Source organism: Labrus mixtus, chromosome 17, assembly GCF_963584025.1.
Source record: "Labrus mixtus chromosome 17, fLabMix1.1, whole genome shotgun sequence".
Lineage (NCBI taxonomy): Eukaryota > Metazoa > Chordata > Actinopteri > Labriformes > Labridae > Labrus > Labrus mixtus.
Window position 1 is genome coordinate 3,028,931 of NC_083628.1, and position 16,646 is coordinate 3,045,576.

The 16,646-nt window shown below is 42.0% G+C and overlaps 1 protein-coding gene across 1 annotated transcript in view; it reads left to right on the forward strand.

Moving 5' to 3' along the window:
• The window catches only part of ttc28 (tetratricopeptide repeat domain 28), a 126,458-nt gene that overhangs the window by 78,906 nt on the left and 30,906 nt on the right, over positions 1-16,646 (forward strand). The window contains exons 6-8 of the mRNA XM_061060740.1: positions 5,128-5,349; positions 7,184-7,372; positions 8,001-8,097. Of these exons, the coding sequence (XP_060916723.1) occupies positions 5,128-5,349; positions 7,184-7,372; positions 8,001-8,097 (508 nt within the window). The remainder of the gene's footprint in view (positions 1-5,127; positions 5,350-7,183; positions 7,373-8,000; positions 8,098-16,646) is intronic.

The window sequence follows — 16,646 nt, forward strand, 5'->3', positions numbered from 1 at the left end:
GACACAGAAAAGAAAACACCACACCTAGTTTGCAATAGTGTTTAACAAAACTCAACAGGTGTTCCATCATTTACAATCATCATCTTTTTACACTTTAAAGTCCTCTAACAAGCAGAAATATGTATCACAGTATTTTTAATTCTTTGCATTTTGCCAATAAAACAAACCTTTAGGCTACATCTAATGGAAGCAGCATCGTAAGACCCTCAGCCCTCGCTGCATGCAGAGTTTAGACGTCTGCCGACAGGAAGGAGGTTCACTTCTGTTAGGAGGGCAAAACCAATCAGATACCTGAGGTCATGTGTCCAATCAGTAGATGGGTTTAAAAAAAAAGCTGTGGGCACTAAAATAATAATAATATAATAATAATAATAAAGTTTATTTAGAAAGCACAAACCAACATCACAAAGTGCTTTACAGAAAAAAAGAAAAATCCCAACAGTCAAATACACAACAATTAAAATCCTTTTAAAAAAAGCATGAAAAATAAAACAACAGTGCAGCAATCATCCAATGAACAGAGACAAGAGAAACAACCGAGACAAAGATTGGCTAAAGTTAACAGTAAAACAAATAAAACATCATGGACTGTTTGTCTTTGAGTCTCTTATCTCACTCATCCATTTTATTTGTATTTTTTTTATTTCACCAGGTAATTAACCCATTGACATCAAGAGCTCTTTTCATAATTGTGACCTGGCCAAGAGGGCAGCAGCAGCACACGTCATGATAAATATGACATGATTAAGAAACATTTTACAAACATTAGGTTAAGAGCAGATAAAGTGCAGAGTCGTGATCACAGATTACAATTCAGAAACACTTCAGTCTCCCGTTTTTTTTTGGTATTTTAAGATAAAGCTAAAGTCTTGAAGTGAAATGAGGTCTGCCAGTTTAAAGTCCATCATGATGACATCCATGGGAGTTATGTTTCATACATGTGTATTTAAGTCTTTGTGCTCTTTGTATCATGTGTAGTGCCTGTATGCCCCTCTGGGACGATAAAGATTTTCCAATCCAATTACACAATTTTTAGGTTTTTAGAGTTGTTTCCCTTTTCTTATAAGATAAACTAGCACAAAGTTAAAGTTTCTTACGGTTTCTTTCAGTAAAAGTAGCTCAACCCTACTGTAGAAAACTTCAATCAATCAGAGTTGCTGCTTGTAGAAAATGTTATTGATGGAAACACATTTATTTTTATTATTTTTATAATAACTTAAGAAACTTGTGCAACTAATAATGAGGTTAAGTTTGGAATAGTGTTTGGAGTTTTTCCCTCTGAGGTTAAACAAGTAGCTTGTTATCATAAGCCACATATAACTCTCCTTCTTCTGCCTTCATTTGTTTGCATTTCTCTTCTCCTTCACGCAAACTTTCCTTCATCTTTGTCCTTCTAATTCCATTTTTTATTCCATTTTTATTTCTGGAAATGTAGAAATGTTGAATAATCTTTATCATATAATGAAACATTATTATTGGGAATGATTTAAAAAAAAAATGCAAAACAGAAAACAAAGCAGCATCCTCCAAAAATATAGAAAATGCAGAAAACTGCAGTTCCATGAGTGTCCACTAGAGGCAGGTTCCAAAAGACCTGGAAGTCCCATAAACACCCTGTATTAAAATGTCAACTGTGCAAATGTTATTTAACTCATTCGTTTAGATTTTATGAAGGATAAGAGTTCATCATATTTGAGGGCGTGGCTGATCCGGCTGACCACCTGGCCGTTTCCACAAAGGGTCCAGTAGATGTCGCCCTTGAGCAGCAGTATTAAACCAAAACAAACTGCTGCTCTCCTCCTACGACACACCTCCAACCCCCCTCCCCTTGCTTTTGCAAAAAGGACTAATCAAATGGAACACATCATAATGAAGCACCGTTAAACACAAGCGGCGTACAAAATTGTCCTTTGCTCGAGCTGCAATCGCCTGTGTCCTGCACTGTTGTGTTAGCATGTTAATGTTAGCGCTCTTTAGTTAGCTCTTGGCTTCACATTGCACATAAATTGACACAGAATGATCTAAAAAACCTACTTGACATCCAAATAATCAGTGAGTATGTTCTTCTTCTTCTTCTCTCTAGTTCTTGACTAAAACAGCTTTTATACAGAAGGGGAGGAGCCGGCCGTCCCGTCCATGTAAACAACAACACAGCCAGCGGGACTCGAGCTTCTCCCTCATGGTAGACAGTCATGACTCAGAGACACATTTACACAGGACAGACTTGATTTATGATTTATTTATGTGTATCATGTCGCTCATTCTTCTTTTAGAGAAAAATATAGGATAGCAATTTGAAGCAGCATTAGGATGCAAGTTTAATTCGGGTCATAAAAGTTGAGCGTTGTACCTCACATTTCAGTCGAGGTAGAGGTTCAGTGAAGGCTCCAAATCAATCTGAACTTTGTGTGTCTTTGTAATTTCTGCACGTTCGGACAGATTGAGTTTGCTCAATCAGACCAACCATTAACCATCAAGTGAACTCAGATATTTCATTTCCCTCTTGACACAAACAGCAGAGCACACTTCTCCTTCTTCTTCTTCTCCTTCTTCTTCTTCTGTCCCACGCTGAGGGTTAAAAGCTCGTTTTGTTTTTGTGTGGGGGGGTGATCGAGCGTCCCCTTTTTAAAACCTCCTGCGTCCTCTTTGCAGGCTGGTTTATGGAGCAGAAGATGCACTGCCACTGTTAATCTCCCTCTGTCTATATTCATCCCTCCTCTTCTATTTTCATTCATTAGATTTCGAGATCCGTCTCTTACCTCCTACCAGGTATCGCCTCTTTTCACCCTCCTAATGAGATTTCCTGCAGCTTATATAAAAATACGACATAATGACGGGGTTGCATATTGACTTGCTTTGATTTTATTTCAGAATCAGAAGGGTTGTCAGTCCCTCCATCTCTTTCATATAACAGAAATAAGCACACACACACACACACACACACACGTAGCGCAGCAGCAGCTCACAGTCCCAGACACAACATGATTGGATTTTTTTTGGTGTGTTTTCTGGCGTGCGAGGGGAAACATTGTGTCCTTGAGGGAAATCAAACATTTCGTCTGGCCGGTCGACTGTACACACACACACACACACAAGACGCCTTCTCGTCATTTATTAAATCTCCCTCTCCTGCCTCTGAGATGTGTCAACTGGATTTTATGTGTTTGCACTCATCACTTCAGTGGGAATTGGGATTTCAGGGGATGAGCTCAGTCTACCTTCGACAACACACACAACACACAACACACACACACACACACACACACACACACACACACACACACACACACACACACACACACACACACACACACACACGAAGAGGAATGAAAGGTGCAGGGTTTCTGGGTGTTAATTAGAGGAGGGAAATTTCACTAAAGGTCACTTTAGCTGTTCAGTGACATTTTTTAGCATTTTAAGTCCCTGATTTAACAGAGGGAGTTTCTGTACTTGTTTTTTTTTTTCAGTCCACAGGTATTTGAGCCGAAGTATCAGCAGAGCAGACGATCAGTTCCTCTCTAACTAGAGAGTTTTTAATGGGGCAAAGTAAGGCAAGGCAAGGCACGTTTATTTCTAGAGCATATTTCAGAAACAAGGGCTTTTTATGCATTTTATTGTAGAGATGGGACAGTGGATAGAGTCCGAAGTCAGGGAAAGAGAGAGACATGCAAGAAAGGAGCCACAGGTCGGATTGAAACCTTGAGCAACTAAGGTCGGTTGCTCGCTTTGAGGACTATAGCCTCGGTAAATGGGGCGCACACACCAACCATTAGGCCACCAGGGCCCAAGAATGCCTAGAATCTTTGCTAATAATTAATTAAATTAAAATTACCTGAAATAAAATGAGAGGTCGTCAAAATTTGATTTTCACATATCAACATAAATGGTGAAAACACATTTGCTGGATCTTCAAAGGCCTGTAGATAAAACCTCCAAATTCCTCCAAATATACTTCAGGGCTTCTGTTCCTGCACTCCAGCCGCTCTCTCCGTAAAGGCGCCGCGCTGACCGACATCTCTTGTGGCTAATACATACAGTATGTAGTGACAAGTTCCTCAAGTTCCCCAACTGTCCCTTTAAGACATCAGAACTTTTTCAAAGATGAAGGATCCTAACACTTCTTCAGCACTGGGAGTTTATGACCTTTATCTGCAGTTTTATTTGTCTTGTTTTATTTGCATGAAGATTCACAGAAACGTCCACAACCTGGAGACTCGCTCCAACGTTTCTGCAGAATGACACACTCGTCTGAATCAGAGAGAAACACAAGAGTGTGTAGGGAATTTAATGACTAACAAACATGCTAATATCATCCTGTTTAATATTTCATAAGTCAGGTTTTTTTTAAACTCGCAAAAAATTCATTAAGGGGTCTCTGTCTTATTCTTTGAAAAGGTCAACTTCACATTTTGTCATTTATGAGTCTGCATGTTCCACTGCTGAACCCCAAGGTGTGACTGCCTGATATCATTCAGCAGGGAGTTTCTAAACATCAGGACGGGGTTTGTTGATAGATGCATTTTACTGTGTGTGCAGATTTAAGATGTGTTGAGCAGAATTGTAGAATTTGTCTTGCTGTACAATATATCAAATAATCTGTCTATCGAATGATACACAGTTTGATTGTTGTGAGCTTTGTGGTAGCCTATACGGCTGTGATATCTATGTGTGCAACACGTCTCTAAATATCTTTAAGCAGTGGAGTCGTGTCTCAGAAAAGTGTGATTACAAATCTATTTGTTCTCATCTTCAGAGACTCAGCAGCACAAAGAGATAAATGGGCAACATGTCAATACGGACCGTGGTGCTTTTGTCTCCATTTTTCTGCTTAATTTGAAACTGACTTCCTGACGAATATTTCCCACGACGCCGCTGATTGAACGCAGATCAATACCAATAACCTGAAGATTAGTGCTGCAAATGAGTCCTGCTGGTTTGAAACGACTAAAGCCAGAGCAGGACTGGAGCGAGCGCTTCTCATTTATCTCGTGTGTCTAATCAAGAGTTTGTGTTTGATCGTCTCTGCTGAGCTCCAGGTACTAAACTAAAGGTGTGTGTGTGTGTGTGTGTGTGTGTGTGTGTGTGTGTGTGTGTGTGTGTGTGTGTGTGTGTTTGTGTAATTTCCAGGCGGCGTCTGACGCTCTCAGCAGTCTGGGTCATGTGTACACGGCGATCGGCGACTACCCCAACGCGTTGGCGAGTCACAAGCAGTGTGTGCTGCTGGCTCGACAGCGACAGTGTCAGCTGTCTGAGGCCCGCCAGCTGGGGAACATGGGCGCCGTGTACACCGCGCTGGGAGACTTCACCAACGCTGTGCAGTGCCACGAGCAGCACCTCGACATCTCGAAGGTAACCCCCCCCCCCCTTCCCCCCTCCCCCAAACAGAACTCTCAGGTCATCAGACCAGCTGCTCCGGGATGTTCCTCGGACGTGTCTGGAGGGAAAGGGTGATCGTGCATTTTCTGTAGCTTCCCTGAAGATCTGGAATAATCTTCCTCTCAGTATGAAGTGTCCCCCTTCTTTGGGCTTTTTTAAGACCAGACTGAAGACATGACAAGTCATGATCTCTAATGTTCCAAATGGGGGGAGGAACTTTGCATCTTCTCAAACTTTTCAGGCAGTTAATGGTCTCTCAAAATAAAACTAATATGTGTCTCTAGTCTGTCTACAAACCCCACAATGATGAGAAAAGTCCATCCTCTCCGTCTTTTCCCTGCTCCACTTTTCAGAAAATGTGTGCTCAAACAGGCCGTTTGGAGGTTTTCCCTTCATGACATCACAAAGGGCAGTAGCCCCTCCCCCAGGTGGGTGACACTCCCACAGCTAGGTGTTTGTTCTGACCCTCTGAGTCTGCCTTCTCACCGTAAACAATAGGACATGGAGCGAGAAAGCACAGAGTACACCCAAAGCCCTTCCAAAGAGAGGGGGCGTGGTCAGACACAGCTCATTTACATATTTAAAGGTACAGACACAGAACCAGCCTGTTCTGAGCAGGGCTGAAATAGAGGGGTTTATAGACATGATCAAATACAGGATCAGAGTGGATTTAAAACAAGAAACTTCACACACATGTATGAGGGGCGCTCTGAGACTTGTAAACACAGAGAGTGACAAAATGTGGATGTTTTTTTAAACCATAAAGCTTTTACTCGACTGATTTAATCATTCATCATATGTCTGCCTGGTTTAAAAAAAAGCCATAAATTCATTGAGAATATTTTGTTTTCTAGCAGTCTAAGTATGGAGACCCGTTAGACATCACCAAGCTATAAGTTCTGATTGAATTAAAAGCCATCAGCTACATCCAGTAATGAGATTTAGGATAATTATGGAGCGAAGCGTTATTTGTGTTTCAAGATGATAAATTGAAACAGGAGAGGTTTTTTTTTTTTAAAACCCTGAATGTCTGAATCAGGAGTTCTCACAATTCTGTGCTGTGTTCTCTTCCACTTCCACATGCGGTCTTTTATAACAGATTCATTGCACATTTCCCCAGAACATCATGTGTATTCAGGGCACTGGCTGTTGAGCGTGTAAATATTTGAAGCACCGCAGAGCAGCTCCTCGTGCAAATGTTACACGAGCAAACACAACACAAGACAATAATCTGAGCTCATTTCACTTTTAATGTCTTTTATTTTGAATGGTAAGCTATTCCGCCCACTGGAGCCAAAAACCATCACAGTCCTTGCAGTTCTGTCTTTGAAAAACAAACAAATTGACCATCTGTTGACTGTTAGAAGTGCGCCAGAATAAGGGTTACTTTATTAAAACCCTCTGACTACCAGAAGATTTGAAAGTTGTTTTGTTTTGACATGCACTTTGTCTCTCTTTGGTTGAAAACGTTGCAGCTTTTAGCTCCTTGTTTCAACACTGAAAATCTGCTTTTTTTTAGAGTTTTGAGTTTTGCAATCGTTTGTCAAGAGTTAGGATTTTTTATTTCAACCTCAATGCCTTTAAAAAGTTTGTTTGTTGAAGCCCTGATGCACTGAACTTGTTTTTATTTGCAGTATTTGAAGCCATGTGTGCCGACTGATGGAGACTATTTATCTGGAGAGAGGACTAGCATTCTTTTTTTTTTTACTTTTTTAGGACATGTATCAGAATTTGTAGGATTGCAGAAGCTGCAGTGTTACAGCTACAATTGTTTTTCTGAGTACTTACTTTTTTTTTTCATTTGCAGACTTTGGAGAACCGTCGCGAGGAGGCGCGAGCGTACAGTAACCTTGGCAGTGCGTATCACTCTCAGCGGGACTTTGACAAGGCGATATCATACCACACGCGGGTTCTGGAGCTGGCACAGGAGCAGGGAGACCGAGCCATCGAGATGAGGGCGTACGCTGGTCTGGGGCACGCTGCCAGATGCATGCAGGTAAGGTTTAAGACCGGAGGTATGCTTGCTTTTAACTAAGCGTTCATGTGCGCATGAAGGCTGCCCTGGATTCACTGCTTCTGTTTGGAGCATAGGCTGTGACCTCCTAAAAAATAAAAGGGACATAGTCACAAGATGCACTATATGCACATGAACAGTAGGGGCAGTGTGCTGCAGAAAGTGTTGAAGACAAAGTGATAGACCAAGTCTGCAAGTAAACAGAACTGTACGATTGGTCATTGCCTCTGCACAGCAACAAACCTGCTGATAAAGTAGCCAGCAACAGATAAGTTTCATCATAGAAGTCGACGTGGAAACCTGCAAAATTAAATGGAAACAAACCCAGAAATTTTACATCAGTGCACGATGGAAAAAGCGCTTCATAGACTCCTTAAAACTATTTATTCTCAGACTCACCGGTTGAGAACCATTGCTCTGGAGGTATCCTTCAGTAACAAACGTAGTGCGTAGCCATGTATGTTCATGACGCAGCACATCGTGTACACAAGGTTGAAAGGCGAGTATATCTCCAGCCTAGGATCTGGCTGACAGAAACCCTAAATTATGTGTTTACCATAAACCCATGTGCTGCTAGTATGATGACATAAAAATACCCTGTGATCTTCAGGACCTGGAGCGGGCGCGTCAGTACCACCAACACCAGCTAGAACTCGCCCAGGAGCTGCAGGACAGAGCCGCTCAGGGCCGAGCCTCTTCCAACCTGGGTACGTTTAAATATGATGATTTTTTTTTTTCCATGGCCAACCTGAGAGTGTTAGCAACGCCTGGATCCTTTGACACAAAGCTAATAGGAGTTTAACTTTATATTTAGACTCCTGTAGAAATGAATGCTGTTCTATGATTATTGAACAGAATGTAAGAAGTTAACATCTGTTCACTAACTACAACACATTCACATGACTGATAAGACATCTTTATTGCCAATGTACAAGTCCAACAAAATACAGTGGAGAGCTCCGAGTTTCAGCGTCTGTGCACGCCGCCATCTTGGAATAAGATATTGAGATTCCTACTCGTCTCAGTTCAGCTTAACACTGATTATTGTCCTTGTGACTTCACTTGAACCGTCGATCAAACCTGACCAAAGAAGAGGATGGGGGTGATAATAGAAAAGGAGTAACTAAGGCTGTGAAGGATTCACTTTACTTAAAGATGGACGCTGCATCTTTGCCAACAAACCTTCCCCTCGACTCAGACATCTTGAACATTTTAGAGTCTGAGCAGCGGGGATCGTCTGGTGGAGCTGTGGTGTTGATGTTGTGCCTCTTCTGCTAACCACAACAAGTTTAACTTACTGATAAAACATCAACGATCCCTCAGGTGGGTACAGTCCACATCAGAACGGATTCTTGTCGTAGTTTTGAAGCCATCCCCTCTGGGCATCAAAGGAGTTTGTTTTTTTTTTGCTTCACTTTTGTACAACAGAACAAGACAGAGACGGAGACATGTTGTCCATATTTATATACATATTATGATTTAAACTAAACTTCTCAGGAAAGTAAATCAGTGTGGTTAGAATCCGTTATGATGACAGAAACTTTGTTTAAGAAAATGTTGTAAGACGTGTTTTTTTGATTATATAGTTTGACTCCTGTCCCATCTGTTAACATGGAGGGGGCGGGGCTTATTACTGAATCTTCCAGTTAGGGGGGCCTCAAAAAGTTTTGGCTTCAGTTTAAGGAGCTTTCATGTCACCACTTAAAAGAGTCAATGATATGAAGGAAGAATGAAAGAAGACATTATGAGCATGACGGTGTAAAAAAAGTCAGTGTGCACTGTGTTCAGACGACAACAAGTACGAGGGTGGCACTTTCCTTCTTCTTCTTTGCATTGCAGAGGAGGACATGCATCTCAAATAAAAGCTAAGTTAGAGGGTCTGCCGTGTGAAGAAGGAACGACTTGAGAGTGCACCACACTCTGCGTTTAAATTACAGGTTCATATTCAGTTCAAACCACAATCTGAGCTCACAGTGCGCCCGTGTTGTTTGAGTCGTTTAATGAAAATGCAGCACGAGGACAGAAATAAACCACAGACAGTGTCACTTTAATACACACCGCACGGGACAGCAAGCATGTGCACTTTAAAGTTTATCACAGACGATATGCAAATCGGGAACATTTGAGTAAGTTTTGGAAACTTTTGCAGCAAACTTTGTCATTCTCGGTTTTGATTTCATCACTAAAATCTGTCCAAACGGTTTCCTCTGACTGCTGAAGTAACGATGGACAAGTTTATAAAAATGTTGATTTATTTATCGGTGTCTGCTTCTGTTTTACGATTATCAGCCTGAGATCAAATGAACCAGGCGTTAAAAGACAGCAGGGAATGACTCATCTGTCTTGTTTGGTATTTGTTTGTTTTTGCCCTGACTTTTGCCTCGCAGGTTAAACTCGGGCTGTCCTGTCTTATTTCTGTCCATGTCCAAATGTTTCATCAAACGAATATCTAAAAAAATTAAGTTTAGGAGATGCTGGAAATAGCCCTCACTTTCTCCCTCTTTTGAATTATTTCATCTCCGCACTTCTCTTTGCAGACTTGAAAGAAAGCACCAGGAAGTCTTTGATTCTATTCGGAGTGAAATTCATTTTTTAAAAGAAAAAAGCAGACGATGATGTGATGCAATTTTAGATAAAAGGACGAACACACACTTGACCGTTTTTTTTCTTTTCCTTTAGTAAATTAAAGAAGCAGAAGTCCTTTTTTATTCTTCTAGCTGATGGAAATGTTCAGCTGTTTCTTTTTGTGGACCGCTGACTTCGCTCTGTCACTGCTGTTGACACGCTCAATAAACTCGATACACTGACTGGACTCAGGTCCTGAACCCCGACTCACTCAGTCTGCATCGATCAGCTGCATCCAGTCCTCAGACATTAGACTCTTCGTTTGGTGCGTTTGAGCGGTGGTGAAAAGTACAGTCAGGCACAGATAAGTACTTTTTAAAGGTTTGTTTTTTTGGAGCTTTTTCCACCTTTATTTTAGAGACAGGACAGTGGAGTCAGAAATGGACCATAACCTCCACACATGGAGCATGTGCACTAACCAAAAGGCTACCGGCGCCCCCACAGTTTTTAGGAACTTTCACTGAAGTCATTCCTTTTAATCCACCTCTTTACTCGTATTCTGCTTCACATCAGAGAGAATTATTAGGAATATACTCCCGCACATGTTTAATAGCTTTAGTTGATACTTACTGATACAGAGTTATGATTACATTTGATTCGGGCTGTCAAACAATTACATTTATAAATCACGATTAATCGCTACATTTCAATATAGCTTGATAGTTTGAAATTAAATTATTTTGCATTTAAAAAAAAATTAATTGTCAGGCTTTTATTTTGAATTTTTGTCTTAAGTTGAGAGTACTTTGCTTGCTGTTTAAATTCAACCCCGCTTTTATTTTGAAATAAAGTAAGTAACCTTCTGGTAGATCGAAGGTTGAGACATTAACTTAACCTCGAAAAAAGAGGAACGTGTTACAGATCAGAAACTGAAGTTGTACAGCTCAAAGGAACGGTAGCAAAGGTCAATGTGTGATGTCATAAGTCAATGTGTGATGTCATAGGTCAATGTGTGATGTCATAAGGTGGATGTTAATATGGACTCGTCAGGTGAGCTGTCTGAGAGTTTGTTAAAGTGAAATGAGACATTCAAAGACACAGGAGTGTCCTTCTTTAACATCACTGTGACTACAGGGAGACACTGAGGACGACTATCTACGGTGCGCCTGAAGGGACAAAATAGCATGCGATTAAAACAATTAATGCATATATTTCAGACCTTAATTAATCGTGATTGACTACTTAATGCTGACAGCCCTACATTTTATAAGTTAGAGGCTGACATAAACCATCAGCTAACTTTTTGTGCCTTTCAGTGCAGCCGGCCGTTAGCGGTTCAGGATGTCTGTTTCATGCATTGCCTTCGTTTACAGTCTGACTGGAAACTTGAAAACAGACAGCCGGAGTTGGAGATGAAAGATGACATCAAAGAGCAGATTGTTGGATGCATCGAAAATCAGGACACCCATGATATCCAAACCTTGTCCCTGTGTACAGATTTTGTGTTTTTATGCAGAATAAAAACACAAACTTTCTCTTTACGTTCCTCATCCTCTCCTTTTCTTTTTTCTCCTTCTCTCCTCTCTTTCCTATTTACCTTCCATCCTCTCCATCTGTTGCCTGCTCCACTTGTCAGAAAATGTGTGCACGAACAGGCCGTTTGGAGATTTTCCCTTTGTGACATCACAAAGGGCAGTAGCCCCTCCCCCCAGGTGGGTGACACTCCCACAGCTAGGTGTTTGTTCTGCCCTCTGAGTCTGCCTTCTCACCGTAAACAATAGAACATGGAGCGAGAAAGCCTGAGACACCCTACCAGAGAGGGGGCGTGGTCAGACACAGCTCATTTACATATTTAAAGGTACAGACACAGAAACAGCCTGTTCTGAGCAGGGCTGAAATAGAGGGGTTTATAGGCATGATCAAATACAGGATCAGAGTGGATTTAGAACAAGAAACTTCACAGACATGTTCTGGGGAGCTCTGAGACTTATTGAAACTGGTTGAAAAGGAGAATAATATGTGATATGAGCTTTTATCCCTCTGCTCCTTTAAGATTAATTCTAGCCAGAATAATGGGCCGTATCTTTAGAATGCATCAGTTTGAGTTTTCATACAAATGATGTGATGGCCCTGTTCTGCCGTCACCTTATCTGCCTTCTCATCTGCCTGTATCATATGCCCACAAACAGAGCCTCTCTGACCAATCAACACTCATGTTTTATTTAAAGGGGTCTAGTTTCTGCGGCCACAGTGATATCTGAGAGTGGGTGAACCTGACTCCTCCGCTGAGTGGACAACAAGCGCTCTGTGTGTGTGTGTGTGTGTGTGTGTGTGTGTGTGTGTGTGTGTGTGTGTGTGTGTGTGTGTGTGTGTGTGTGTGTGTGTGTGTGTGTGTGTGTGTGTGTGTGTGTGTGTGTGTGTGTGTGTGTGTGTGTGTGTGTACAGCAGTAAACGAGTAACATGAAGACTGCTTCAGTCACTCTGAAAACATCCAGCACAGATGTAGCATCCTTGTTTTCGACGTCCTTCTCTGTGTGTTTCCTCGCAGTGGAATCTTGTCTTCATTCACCAGGAAAGTGTTTTTTGGTTCTGTATCCGAGTTAAGCTCACAGCGCTGAGAGGATCTTTGATGTGCGACTAAGAGGTTATGGTGAAGTCGGTGACACTGTGCTGACAGACGAGCTGCAGTCTGAGGTGCAGATCAATGATTCACATCATCATTTATGGATGAAACTTTTCTCTCACGCTCGGTGCTGACTCGACAACTCCTCTTCTCCTCTTTTGTTTCCTTCTTTCCTCATCCCCTTCACTGTTTCCTCCTTCTCTCCTACGTCTTTACTAACTCCATTATCTCACTTGATTGCTCACTAATCTCCTGTTGCAGTATCTTTTCTATTTCCCCTTCCCTTCTTCTTATCTTGTTTTCTTCCTCATCACTTTTTCCTCTTGACTTCTTTCTTCTATCTCTTCTTTTTTTCCCCTCTCTTGTCTCTCCGTCCTTCTCCTTTCATTTTCAACTCCTTATATCCTCCCATTCCTTCTTTCTCTTCTCAAAGTCTACTCCTTTGACCCTCATCCTTTCTGTATCCCTTTCCTTACTTCCCTCCTTTCCTTATTACTTCCCTTTCCTCTCCCTTCCTTTCATTATTTTTTCTTTCATTCTCCTCTCCTCTCCTCTCCTCTCCTCTCCTCTCCTCTCCTCTCCTCTCCTCTCCTCTCCTCTCCTCTCCTCTCCCCTCCCCTCCCATCTCCTCTCCTCTCCTCCCCTCTCCTCTCCTCTCCTCTCCCCTCCTCCTCTCCTCTCCTCTCCCCTCCCATCTCCTCTCCTCTCCTCTCCTCTCCTCTCCTCTCCTCTCTCCTCCCTCCTCCCCTCTCCTCTCCTCTCCTCTCCTCTCCTCTCCCCTCCTCCTCTCCTCTCCTCTCCTCTCCTCTCATCCCCTCCTCTCCTCTCCCCTCCCATCTCCTCTCCTCTCCTCTCCTCTCCCCTCCCATCTCCTCTCCTCTCCTCTCCCCTCCTCCTCTCCTGTCCTCTCCTCTCCTCTCCTCTCCCCTCCCATCTCCTCTCCTCTCCTCTCCTCTCCTCTCCTCTCCTCTCCTCTCTTCTCCTCTCATCCCCTCCCCTCCTTTTGTTTTTGAAAATTCCTTTCCTCTTGTTTCCTTCTCTCCTTTCCTTCTCTCTGTCCTCCCCATACTGCTCCTGCAACCTTGTGTCCTCGTCTCCTTTCCTCCCCTCTTCTCCTTTAAACTCATTTTTTATTTACTTTCCTTTCTCTATTTGTTTCGTCCTTTTTTTTCTTTCCAAATCTTACTGAATGCATTAAAAATCTTGCAGAATCCTTCAAATAGGTCGACACAAATCATGCACACACTCCAGAAATAAAACCAACCAAGCCTTTCAGACGAAATACTGATGTTGCTCTTGTTTGCCATACCTAGTTTAGTTCACTGATGACTGAGCATTTTCTATTCTGTGGTTAAAGGGGGGCCGCAGATCACCCATCCCCTCCTCTAATCGCTCTGTGCTGTCTCAGCTGAACACCCCGTCATCAGATCTCACATTATTTTCCACACTTAAATCCTCACAGCTCAAACTGTGCCCCCTTCCCCAATCAGGGTATCCCACCATCCTGCAGAATATCTTCAGAAACATGGCTCCCCTGTTACCGCTGTGGAGAAATGTAGGGTATTACCTTCAGGGGGGATTCTGTATCTGTGTGTGTGCACGTGCTGGTGCTCACCCAGTGTGTAAGCAGAGTTTAAGGGGGAGAGGTGTAACAGGAGCCAGCGTTTTCCAGCCAACTCTGCAGGCTTCTCTGTAATCCTCTTAGCAAGAGACCCCGAAGAGCGAGGTTTCCCTTTCCTTATCAGCAACCTCCTCCTTTCCGTCACATAACCCTGCTGGTTCCTATATATCCCATGACAGCCCTAAAACATCATGTGTTGGCGCAAAGTCACTGCATAGTTTTTTTTATATTTCCAAACGTACAGTCTCATGTGTCATTGTCTCAACCAGGAGCAAAAAACTCTTCATGCATATGCACAAAAATCCTGCAAACACCATATTTAACTAATTAATTTGTATTTATACAGAGAGAACATGCCATGAAAATATGTGTGCACCTCATGCATACTTCAACGTATTTGCACACTGGAGAGTAGACTAGATAATAGAGAAGCAGAATCCAATATGCAACATTTTCTCTTCATTTTTACACAACGTTTACAAAGCATGACGGCGATTTTTGAAGCTACATTCCCATCTGTTGTGTAAAAAAATAGACATGCACTTATACACTTCATTTTAATTAACTGCTACTCTGCGTCCAACGCTTTGTTGTTGTTTTCGTCAGTCCGCTATTTTAGTTTTGCAGTAAACACCAGTTTGATCTCTGTGTCTTTATGCTTTTTTTTTCATTTCATCCATCAGCCTTTAGTGTGAAGAATGATGTCAATTATTCAGTGTGAGTGCCGTAAACTAAATCATTTATGAAGATGATGAGATTTTTTACAGATGATGGCTGTTTATGGATGGATTTGTAATGAAGTATTGAATCCTTTGCAAGTATGACCGTCATAAAAAGCAATGGCCTTCGAAATGGTGTTGTAAGAATGATAACTCAGATGTTGTTTTGTGGACTCGACGTAGACGTTTGGGCCAGTACTTTGCTAACTGAATGTGTGGAAACCAAGCATGCAAACTCCACACAGTCGACTGAGGCTCTCTTGAACGGATCGTCAAAGATTCGACTATATGGGGTCTACATGTTTAGTTTTTTTCAGATTTAAAGGTCACATATTTCACTCCTTTTTAACCAGTTTAAATAAGTCTCAGAGCTCCCCAGAACATGTGTGTGAAGTTTCTTATTCTAAATCCACTCTGATCCTGTATTTGATCATGTCTCTAAACCCCTCTATTTCAGCCCTGCTCAGAACAGGCTGTTTCTGTGTCTGTACCTTTAAATATGTAAATGAGCTGTGTCTGACCACGCCCCCTCTCTGGAAGGGCTTTGGCTGTACTCGGGCTTTCTCGCTCCATGCCCTATTGTTTACGGTGAGAAGGCAGACTCCGAGGGCAGAACAAACACCTAGCTGTGGGAGTGTCACCCACCTGGGGGAGGGGTTACTGCCCTTTGTGATGTCACAAAGGGAAAATCTCCAAACGGCCTGTTTGAGCACACATTTTCTGAAAAGTGGAGCAGGCAAAAGACGGAGAGGATGGACTTTTCTCATCATTGGGGGGTTTGTAGACGGCTAGGGACACATATTAGTGTTTAGAAAAACATGGCAAAGTAACATGTAAGCGTCCGTCGCAGAGTTGTTGCGGCTTCATTTCACAACAACATAAGGAGACTTAGAAATGCTGTCCATAGTAATATAGAGTCTATGCAAAGAAACTGTTAGCTTATTGCAAAGTTGATCGACTTAATGCCCTACAAAAGTAGCAAAACAGTATAAGTTGAAAGTAAAATCGAGGGGTTTCTCTGTAACAACCCACACCAGTGAATATTTAAAATTTAATATTTCTACTTTATTTATATGACTCTGTCTTTTGTGTACATTTTACCCCCCCCCCCCCCAACCCTTTCATGTGTAACAGCAGAGTAAGAAGAATCAGACTGAAAAGGTGTTACCTATCCTCTCCAAAGTAATTTCAAAAGGTTTATGTAATCTAATCCTGTTAATCTAGTTATGCTGTCACTGATTTGGACCTTAAGCAGACTCAGATAAGCCTGTTAAGGTGTTTACATGAGTTTCAATTATCACAGTTTAGCCTGAATCTTTACGTTAATCATGTTTGTGCATGTAAAGATGGGAAAATAAGGGGTTGCAGTAACTCCCAATGCACACATGCATTTATCTATTCCTTCATCTTCTCAGTGTATTTTGTCTCACTTGTTTGTGTGGTTGTGCAACAAGACTGTATTCTAGTTGCATTTCCGCATATTCTTAAATTCCCCAAAGCGTTCAACTATCTAAACTCTCCTGCAGCTTCTGTCGTCCTTTTGTTTTGTCCCAAGCTTCTTCTATAACTTTAAGTTTCTCTTCCAACTTTTCTCCACTCTGGATCAGTAAACTGGGTTTGTTGATAGAAGAGTAGAAGACGCATCACGCCTCAAAAAGTTGGGAGGGCCATTGGGACTGAAAGTTTTCCTGCTTCTTGTCCCTGGATGGATAAAGTCTGTGTGACTCG